The sequence below is a fragment of the Acinonyx jubatus genome, chromosome E2 (genome assembly GCF_027475565.1).
Source record: "Acinonyx jubatus isolate Ajub_Pintada_27869175 chromosome E2, VMU_Ajub_asm_v1.0, whole genome shotgun sequence".
NCBI lineage: Eukaryota > Metazoa > Chordata > Mammalia > Carnivora > Felidae > Acinonyx > Acinonyx jubatus.
In genome coordinates this window covers 56535117-56545961 of record NC_069396.1, presented here as the reverse complement: position 1 = coordinate 56545961, position 10845 = coordinate 56535117, and the positions used below count along the sequence as shown (strand labels likewise).

Below are 10845 nucleotides of genomic sequence, written 5' to 3'. Positions count from 1 at the left end.
CTCAGTTGTGACACCCAAGAATATTTCCAGAATTAGCCCCATAAAAACATTTCATATCATGCCAGTATCATGACGAAATCCAGCCAAACTGGTCTTTTCTTTATATATGCACTTACTGTTCCCCTACTGTCCTGGGGTCTTACTAATGCAGCCATTGGCTGGGGCCCCATTGCACCCCAGTGTTCTTTACACTGGGCTCTAGAAGCTTTTATTGAGTGGATTGAGTGAGGGAGTGGCCTTTCAGAAGAGGCAGGGTGGGTCTGGAGAAATGTAGGAAGGGCATGGTTGGATTTACACCCCTTCTGTTCCCACTCAGAGAACGTTTGAGAACAGCACACCTGAACAACGACTCCCCAATAGCCAAGCAGAAATGGCGGACCAGAGGGCAGGTAAGCTGGAGGTGGCCATGAGGGGCCCTAATTTGTATTTGCCAACTACAGTGATTTAAATACTTCGAGGGGTGCCTGGGTGGCTCAGTCTGTTGAGCGTCCGACTTTGACTCAGGTCATGATTTCACACTCCGTGAGTTCGAGCCCCACATTGGGCTCTGTGCTGACAGCTCAGAGCCTAGAGCCTGCTTTGGATTCTGTGTCTTCCTCTCTCTCTGCCCCTTCTCCGTTCATGCTGTCTCTCCCCAAAATACTTCAAAAGTGGTGGATTTCAAGCTGCCAATGCATAGAGGTTCGCCAGCCAGTATGAGCCAACTCGAGCACACCACTGAAGGTGATGGGTTCCCAACACCAGTTGGGAAGTTATCCCCTTGTTTCACCTGGAATGATTTATTAGATCGTGGAATTATCTTTCCTTAAAAATTAGTAGACTGTACCCATTTTATCCCCCATGTCATAGTTTGGGTGGAACTGTGATTATTTAATTTTCTTTTGAGCTTAATAAAGTCTCAGAGTCCAAACTTTTTGTTGGGCCAAATTTGGTAAAAAAGAGCGCCTGGGCGGGCCAGTCGGTTGAATGCCCAACTCTTGATTTTGGCTCGGGTCATGATCTCATGGTTCATGGGATCGAGCTCCGCATCAGGCTCTGCACTGACAACTTGGAGCCTGCAGCATGCTTCCAATTCTGTGTCTCCCTCTCTCTCTGCCCTCCCCCCCCCCCCCCCCGCCACTGCTTGTACTCAGTCTGTCTCTCAAAAATAAATAAATGTTAAAAAAAATTTTTTTAAAATAAACAGGGGATAGTGAGACATCTAGAAGACACTGCTTCCTTGAATCAAAAAGAACAAACTGTAGCCTCTAAAGAAGCAAAAAGGATGCCAATTGCCAGCAGTGGGAGACAGAAAGTAGACAGAGCACTCAAAAACTGGTCTTCTCTCTCACTTTCTTAAGTTTATTTATTTTGAGAGACAGAGAGAAAGAGACAGGAGAGAGGAGAGAAATATCCCAACAAGGCTCCACTGTCAGCAGCCCCAACATGGGGCTTGAACTCACGAAACCATGAGATCATGACCTGAGCCAAAATCAAGAGTCAGGTGCCTAACTGACTGAACCGCCCGGGGTGGGGGTGGGGCCTGGTCTTCTCTTGTTTAGAACAGATTTTCAAGGGAGTCAGAGCTGAGTGGAAAACAAAGTGCCAGGGCAAACAGCTGGGACAGTAAGGGGACAGGGACAGTAAGGGGACAGACTGCATTCTAGAGTCTGTGATCATGGTGCATGGAGACATGGCAGGTGCGGGCTAACCAAACGTCCCCCTCTCCACAGCCAAACCGAAGAGGAGAAGCCGAGAGCGCACCTCGTTCACCTCTCATCAGAAGGCGGAACTGGAGGCTCTGTTTAGCCTCACTCCGTTCCCAGATTATGTCACCCAGGAGTTGCTGGCCTCAAAGATTCACTTACAATACACCGTGGTGCAGGTCTGACCCTCTGGAGGGGGGCGTGCTCCCCAGATCCTTCTCCTGCATGCCTGCTCCCTCCCTCTCCCTTCTCTCTGCCCCATGACCAAATAATCACGACTAATCTTCCCTTTAGGGAGCAAGTGATAATAACCTGACTCCTGTGCTAGACACGTTCTGTGTTTTCACCCTCAGAAACAGACCCATTGACACAGGAGATAAAACGGAGGCTCAGAATGGCAAGGTAGCTTCCCCAGGTTCAAGCCCACTAAGTTGTAAAGATGGAACTCTCTCTAAGTGTGGAGCACTTGTCCTAAACTGTGCCTTCCACAAAGCCCCAAAGAGACGAAGGGCCACTGTTTGCTGAGGCTTGTCCCTGGGGCTTGCTCGGTGAGGGTGCAAATAAGAAACCAGCCAGAGGTCTCCAGCTATAATCACACCAAGGGCATATCAGATCCCTTCTGGAATGCCTTTTTTTTTTTTTTTTTAAGTTTATTTATTTATTTTGAGAGAGAGAGAGACAGAGCACACAAGCATGGGAGGGGCTGAGAGAGGGAGGGAGACACAGAATCCAAAGCAGGCTCCAGGCTCTGAGCTGTCAGCACAGAGCCTGACTTGGGGCTTGAATGCACAAACCGTTAAGATCATGACCCGAGCCGAAACTGGATGCTTAACTGCCTGAGCCATCCAAAGACCCCTGGAATGCTCCTTTTTTTGTGTGGATCCTTCCCAAAGACTACCAAAGACCCTTCTCAAGGACTCTGAGGCCAGACTCCATACTCTATTCTGTCCTCTGAAGTCCTGACCCTTCATCCCACAGAGAGCTCACGGCATATGGCCGCTGCCTCCCCACTCCTGCTCTGGGGTCCAAGCCCTGCCTCGTTCCCTTGTTTCTTCTTCTTTCTCCATCCTCGCCACCCTGGCCACGGGTGAGACACGGCTCCTACCCTGCCTCAGATACAGTGGGCAGAAGCCCCCTCCCCCACAAGAACCTGCTCTCCAAGGAAGATAAAGGATCAATTTCCGGAATCTGTGCCCTCTGTCTTCTCCACAGGTTTGGTTTAAGAACCGCCGGGTTAAATGGAGAAAGAGCATCCAGAAAGACCAAGAAGCCGGGATCCCAGCCCCCACCCCTGCAGCCCAGAGGAACAGACCCAGGGCACCCAGACGCCTTTCCCACAGGCGGCCTCTTCTCCCCAGAGTTTCTGATGGCTCAGGGCCAGGCACCGGGAACCCAGATGGGGCTTCTCCACAGGGTGATCCTGAGCTGGACAGGCTGGTGGCTACAGTCCCCGCCTTGTCCTCCGCCCCTTACGACATAAGCCAGGTCATGGAAGCCTATGGGTGTCCGGAGGAGAGTTCCAACACGTTCAGTTGCCTTTATCAGTATCTCTCCCTGTCTGATGGCTAGCCGGAGCCCCCTGCTTGCTAGCTGGTCCTGTACGGAACCACTCTGCCTCCCTGCATCCTGCTAGCTGGTCCCGATGAAGGCTATCCCTATACCACAGGAGCAGGCTGGAGGTTCCCAAAAGCCGTCGGGATGGTTAAGCCCATAGATTTCAACAGTTACCGCTGTAGGTCACACCGAATTCACAGGGGATCCCTCCACCTTCTCTTCTCACCCCCGTTTCCCTTCGGGTGTGCTTCCACACCCAAATGTACGGGTTAGAAACATTCAGTCCTCTGTGTTCTTTTCCCTGGTAGGAAAAAAAACCCTGCGGAAACCAGAGCCCTCTGGACCCAATCTGACATGTTAATTTTCCCATAAGAAGAAACTGGCTGCATACTGGGGTGGTCAATTTGCAAATAAAGTTGGGTTTTGCTCCAGATTTTCTGAATCTCCAGTGTTCTTATCTGTAATGTGGGAATATAATAAACCCGGTCAAGGAAGGTTGTGGGGAGTGACCCTTTTCCTAGCAGATTTCAGTCTGTTTCTCCTTCTTTTTAAAAAAAAATTTTTTTTTAATGTTTATTTTTGAGAGAGAGGGGGAGACACAGAATCCGAAGCAGACTCCAGGCTCCGAGCTGTCAACACAGAGCCCAACCCAGGGCGCAAACCCTCGATCCATGAGATCATGACCTGAGCTGAAGCTGGACGCTTAACCGACTCAGCCACCCAGGCGCCCCGGCCATGTAAGGTTTTTAAAAATTTACTTATTTTTAATTGTGGCAAAAGCTACATAAAACCATCGCAGCCATTTTTAAGTGTATGGTTCAGTATGTTAGCTCGGTCCCTCACATTATTGTGCAACCAACTTCCAGACCTCTTTTCATGGTGCAAAATTAAATCTGTCCCCATTAAACAGCAGCCCCCCATTTCCCCTCCCCCCAGCCCCTGGCGCCCACCATTCCACCATCGGTCACCAGGAATGTGACAACCCGAGTACCTCACAGAAGTAGAACCATCACGTCCTTGATCTAAAGGCTTATTTCACTGAGCCTTTCCTCCAGCTTCACTCCTGTTATAATATGTGTCACAATTTCCTTTTTTTTTCTAAATTTTTTCCAGCATTTATTAATTTTTTGAGAGACAGAGAGAGACAGAGCATAAGCGGGGGAGGGGACAGAGAGAGGGAGACATAGAATTTGAAGCAGGCTCCAGGTTCCTATCAGCACAGAGCCCAAGGCGGGGCTCGAACCCACAAACCATGAGATCATGACCTGAGCCCAAGTTGGACACTTAACCGACTGCACCAGCCAGGCGCCCCTCAATTCCCTTCCTTTTTAATGAAGCTTTTATGGCTTGTTGATTTTGAGTCATACTTAGAAAACTTCCTTGGGGCACCTGGGTGGCACAGTCGGTTAAGCATCTGACTTCGGCTCAGGTTAATCTCCCAGTTTGTGGTTTTGAGCTGTGCTGACACCTCAGAGTCTGGATGGAGCCTGCTTTGGATTCTGTGTCTCCCTCTCTCTCTGCCCCTCCCCTGGTCTCACTCTCTCAAAAATAAACATTAAAAAACATTAAAAAAAAAAAAAGGGAGAGAGAGAGAGAGAGAGAGAGAGAGAGAGAACTTCAGCCTACCTCCAGTAAATACAGGAATTCACCCATTTTCTTTTGCACGTTTGTGGTTTTCTTTTTTTACATTTAGATCCCTGATCTATTTGGAATGTATATCTCATGTGTGGTGTGTAAAGTTTTGGCCCAATTTTATTCTTTCAAGTGGCTAATCAGACATCCCAGCATCACTTGTTTCAAAGCCCACATTTGGGTGTTGGGGAAACTGCACAGCCACGTGCACGAGAATGAAACTGGGCTCCTATTGTCTACCATATGCAAAAATCAACTCAAAATGGAATAATGCCCTGAAACCATAAAACTCCTAGAGGAAACCAGGGGGTCAGCTCCTTGACATTGTCTTGTCAATGAATTTTCTGGATCTGACACCAAGAGGAAAGGCAATAATAAACAAGTGAAACTACATCAACTTAAAAAGCAGCAGCAAAGGAAACCATCAACAAAATGAGAAGGCAATGGACCAAATGGGGGCAAATATTCCCAAAGTATATATAGAACTCTTATAACTTGGGGCAACCGGGTGGCTCAGTTGGTTAAGCATCCAACTTCGGCTCAGGTCACAATCTCATGGTTCATGAATTCGAGCCCCGTGTGGGGCTCTGTGCTGACAGCTCAGAGCCTGGAGCTTGCTTCAAATTCTGTGTCTCCCTCTCTCTCTACCCCTTCCCTACTCAGGCTCTGTCTCTATCTTTCAAAAATAAATACACATTGAAAAAAACAAGACAAAACAAAGAACTCCTACAACTCAATAGAAGAAAAAAGAAAGAGAAAAAAAAAAAGGAAGAAACAGGACACAGTCTGATTACAAGGACTGAAACAGGTATTTTTCCCAGAAAACATCCAGGTGGCCAACAGACACATGAGAAGATGCTCAGCATCACTCATCATCAGGGAAGCGCAAATCAAAACCACGATGAGATACCACCTCACACCTGTCCGAATGCCTAACATTAACAAGTCAGGCAACAGCAGATGTTGGCAAGGACGCGGAGAAAGGGGAACCCGCTTGCGCTGCTTTTGGGAATGCACCCTGGTGTAGCCGCTCCGGAAAACAGTATGGTGTTTCACCTCGGAAAGTGAAAGATAAAACTACCACACAGTCCAGCAACCCCGCTTCGGGGAATCTATCCGGGACTGTCTCCTAACATGATCTGCAGCCCCGTTTTCGCTACAGCATTACTTACGTTAGGCAAGACACAGACATGGCCTGCGTGACCATCGATGGACAAACGGATAAAGAAAATGTGGTCTCTACCCATAACGGTATGTTTTTCAGCTATAAACTGTCCATGTGTCCGTTTGCAACAACCTAGGCAAACCTGGAGGCACTTAGGCCAAATGAAAGAAGTCAAAGATGAATAGCATATGATTTTATGTACAGGTGGCATCTTAAAAAAAACCCTGAACACGTAGATACAGAGAACAGATTTGCAGTTAACAGAAGTGGTGGGTGGGGAAAGAACTGGATGGAGATGGTCAAAATGCTCAAACTTCAAAAATAAGTCCTGGGACGTAAGTGACGGCATGGTGACTCTGATGTACGATGCTATGTGGCACATTTGGAAGTTGGGTTAATTAGAAGGCAGACAATGGCCAAACTTCAAAACGTAGAGCTAAGAAGAAAAAAGAGAATACATCCAAATCTCTAAATGTTCCTTCTGAGCCTATGCAGTGAGCAAGTCTGGTCCAGGAAAAAATTGCACGGAAGAGATAAAAGGAAAAGTCCACCCTGATTGTGAAAATGCAGGAGGTTCCCCAGCAGACAAGTCCCTTCCCTGTGTTCTGGGTTCTCACCTGTGAACGCACATCCGCACATCCGGGTGGCTCCTTCAGGACTCTGCATCCGGGGGAGAAGGAGGGAACAAAGGGCAACCCGACTCTTTGCAGACTAAGTCTGGGAGGGAGAAAAAAGCAGAGGGAAAGCATTAGGGTCCTGAAGAACAAACAGAATTAAACAAAATCCTCAGAGAACACAGAAACCCTTCCCCGAAATCAGAATCTATTGCAGAGACTGTCCTTTGCTGGGCTGACAGAACAGGGGTGAGGGGGGTGGTGCCGGGGAGCTAGCAGCTCAGAAACTACCCACATCCACAAAACCAGAAGAAAACGGAGTCTTTATAAAATGCATACTTACATAAGGATGATAAAAATTTGACTTTATATTACTTAAGCGTCCAACTCTTTTTTTTTCTTTTAATTTTTTTAAGTGTTTATTTTTTTTTTTTGAGACAGAGAGCACGTGCAGGGAAGAGCAGCGAGAGAGGGAGACACAGAGTCCGAAGCAGGCTCCAGGTTCTGAGCTGTCAGCACAGAGCCCAACGCGGGGCTCAAACTCACAAATCACGAGATCATGACCTGAGCCGAAGTAGGAGGTCCAACTGACGGAGCCATCCAGGCACCCCTAAATAAATCAACTTAAAAAAATTTTTTTTGACTTTATAAAATATATATGATGTAACAATAAATTTTAAAACATGCTTATGCGTGAATGGGGCAAAATTAATCCTAGATTAGTCAAAGAAAATAATGTAGTCACACCTCAGTAGGGGTGCCTGTCTGGCTCAGTCAGTACAGCATGGGACTCTTAATCTCAGGGTAGTGAGTTTGAGCCCCAAGTTGGGCGTAGAGATTACTTAGAAAAGAGAGAGAGAGAGACAGAGAGAGACCTATTCACCAGTAACTAGGGAAAAAAAAAGGTTTAAGACTCTAAGAACAAATCTGCAAATAATCTTCAAGGTTATTCTGCATAAAATGGTAAACTGTTATGGGGGGCATTAAATATTTGAATATACAGGGAGATATAACAAAGCCATGAATGGAAAAGTCTAATGAGAAGCAGCTTTTTCCAAATTCATTTGTAAACTCTAAACAGTTCTGATCAGAATGCTAACTGGGCTTTCTTGAGGTGGGTCAGAGGGGACTAGCTAAAGTTTTGCCCAAAAATCATACAAAAGAATAATAAAGGGGCACTGGTTGGTTCAGACGGTTAAGCGTCCGACTCTTGATTCCAGCTCAGGTCATAGTTTTGAGGTCTGTGAGTTTGAGCCCCAGGTCAGGTTCTCTGCTGACAGCAAAGAGCCTACTTGGGATTCACATTCTCTCTCTCTCAAAATAAATAAACTAAAAAAAAAAAAAAAAAAAAAAAAAAGAGAGAGAGAGAGAGAGAGAGAGAGAGAATAATATGCAAGAAATTCTCAACTATTCTAAAATGTATACAGAATAAGGATATTTTGAAAACCACGAAGGATGGGGTGCCTGGGTGACTCAGTTGAGCATCTGACTTCGGCTCAGGTCATGATCTCACAGTTCATGAGGTCAAGTCACGCATTGGGCTCTGTGCTGATGGCTTGGAGCCTGGAGCCTGCTTGGGATTCTGTGTCTTCCTCTCCCTCTGCCCCTTCCCCACTCGCACTCTGCCTCTCTCTCTGAAAAATAAACATTTTTAAAAAATTAAAGAAAAAAATGAACACCATGAAGGAAGGGACCTGTCTGTATGCCCTTCAGAAAGGAAACAATGATCAAAAGCTGGTAAATGGTGTGGATTGGTCAGGGATAGAGGTTATAGACTGGGGTAGCCTGCTGGAGAGCAATTAGAAGGACTTTTTTTTTTTTTTTTTTTAAATTTTATTTTTAAGTAACCTCTACACCCGTCATGGGGCTTGAACTCATGACTCCAAGATCAAAGTTGCACACTCTATCGACTGAGCTGGTCAGGCGCCCCTAGAAGGACTTTCTCAAATTAATTACATGTTTGTTTAAAACACAAGCAAGCAACCAGTGTCCTGGAAATGGACAGGGGAAGAAATTTCCATCCTGCTCAATGAGATGAGAGCCGGGGGAGCTCCATATAAACCCTCCCAGGAAGCAAAGGGACACTCCGTTACAGTTTTATAAACTGGGTATAGGAACAATAAACACAATGGGGCCTAAAACACCATTTCACTTATGCACATTACAAACCTATGCTCCCAGGGCACCTGGGTGGCTTAATCAGTTAAGCGTTTGACTCTTGGTTTCTGCTCAGGTCATGATCTCACCATTCAGGAGATCAAGCCCCAAGTCTGGCTCTGTGCTGACAGCATGGAGCCTCCTTTGGATTCTCTCTCTCTCCCCCCCCTGCCCTTCACCACTGCCCCATTCACTCACTCTCTCTCTCTCAAAATTACTAAACTTATGCTCCCGTGATAGCATCTTAGAAAACAAGTACTAAAAATGAGTAAAAGTGCTCATACGAGTAGTTCTTGGAAACTGGAAGAGTTGTCTGCAGTGGAGAGGAAAATAAGAGAGAGGGTGGGGATTAAAATGCAGAAGAAAATGGGGTGCCTGCGTGGCGCAGTCGGTTGAGCGGCCGACTTCGGCTCAGGTCACGATCTCGCGGTCCGTGAGTTCGAGCCCCGCGTCCGGCTCTGGGCTGACGGCTCGGAGCCTGGAGTCTGCTTCAGATTCCGTGTCTCCCTCTCTCTCTGCCCCTCCCTCGCTCACGCTCTGTCTCTTTCAAAAATAAATGAGAATTTTAAAAAGTTTTTTGGGGGCGCCTGGGTGGCGCAGTCGGTTAAGCGTCCGACTTCGGCTCAGGTCACGATCTCGCGGTCCGTGAGTTCGAGCCCCGCATCCGGCTCTGTGCTGACGGCTCGGAGCCTGGAGCCTGCTTCAGATTCCGTGTCTCCCTCTCTCTCTGACCCTCCCCCATTCATGCTCTGTCTCTCTCTGTCTCAAAAATAAATAAACGTTAAAAAAAAAATTAAAAAAAAATTTTTTTTTTAAAAATGCACAAGAAAATAATAAAACAACAGAGATAGAATCAGGACTAGGTGGGCATTTCGGGGAGCAAACAGTATGGGGAGACCCCCGCCTGAGTTCCTGGGTGTCCGGGTACCTAAGCGATGCTCTAGCACACTGTGCAGACCCACACTCTGGGGTCCCAGAGAGGGTCGGGTGGACGGGGTGATTTAGGTGAACTGTTAAACGCGGGCCTTCCTCAGTTACATTTACAGACAACCCGGGGAATAGTCCACCACAACTCACTGACCTCACTCAACCGACCCTTCTGGGGAGCGAGGCCCTGGAGGCAAGGCCGTGTTGAGTTAGAACAAACGGAGGATGAAGACACACGTGGTGGCAGGCAAAAAGAGGGGGAGTAAACAGGAGGGGGTACCTTCTGCCCGGGCTAGTGGTGGTTGGAGCTCTGACCCCACTGGTTCCCGAAGTCTAGGGCACCCTAGGGGTTCTGGAATTCGTGGTTGGATGGAGAGCTGCAGGACGCAGAGTTCCGGGCAGGGAGGGGGCGCCGAGGCAGAGGTGCATGGTGACACCCTCCCTTAGCGGGGTTTGTTTGGAGACGCCCGCGAGGGCAGAGCGCAAACCTCCCCTCGGCAGTGCGGCAGAGCAAAGATACCCCATCCAGATGTACAGACCTAACACGTTAGCGGAAGAAATCGAATTGTGCCAAATCCAATCGCACAGGTTCTGACCTCTCGCCAAGCTCCAGGTTCCAGGGGCCTGAGACGGGCTGCTCTGGAGTTGGTGCATCCGGGGAGTGGGGGCCCGGAGACCCGGGGGCCTGGGGGCACAGGCCTGGAGCAGAGTTGAAGCATGGACTTGGCAAGGGGAGCATCGCGGGGCGTCACGGGGGCGGGGGGGGGTCACGGGGGCGGGGGGGGGGGAACACCGTATTACTGCTGAGAATGTTTGCTTCGCCACTGCCACTGGGGTCACAGACAAAATGCCGCTGGGGGCGCTTAGCAACCCTGCACTGGAAATGTGCGCTCAGCGTGGCTGGCGTCCCGGCATCCGGGGCGGGGAGACGCACGGGGGCGTCGGGGGGCGTGGAGACAGGCCACACGTCGGGGGGGGGGGGGGGGCGTGTGTAGGGGTGGAGACGGGCGGGACCAGCGCCGGGGATTGGTGCGCCGGGACATACGTGAGGCGTCCATTCCCAGGATGCGGGCGCGGGTGGCGTGGAGCCGGTTGAAGAGGCTGGCACTGG

General features: G+C 48.7%; 1 protein-coding gene across 1 annotated transcript; it reads left to right on the top strand.

The window, feature by feature from the left end:
• The first annotated feature begins 370 nt into the window (after positions 1-370).
• On the top strand, positions 371-3254 carry LOC128313180 (arginine-fifty homeobox-like). The gene is made up of 3 exons (XM_053210109.1): positions 371-389; positions 1713-1860; positions 2858-3254. Exons 1-3 carry the CDS (start codon positions 371-373, stop codon positions 3252-3254), a joined length of 564 nt encoding a protein of 187 aa, XP_053066084.1.
• Positions 3255-10845: the final 7591 nt, after the last annotated feature.

Excerpts from the sequence above, each read along its gene's own strand:
- LOC128313180 (XM_053210109.1), top strand. Across the intron at positions 1,861-2,857 it reads CACTTACAATACACCGTGGT|GATCAATTTCCGGAATCTGT; the intron begins GCAGGTCTGACC and ends AGGAAGATAAAG.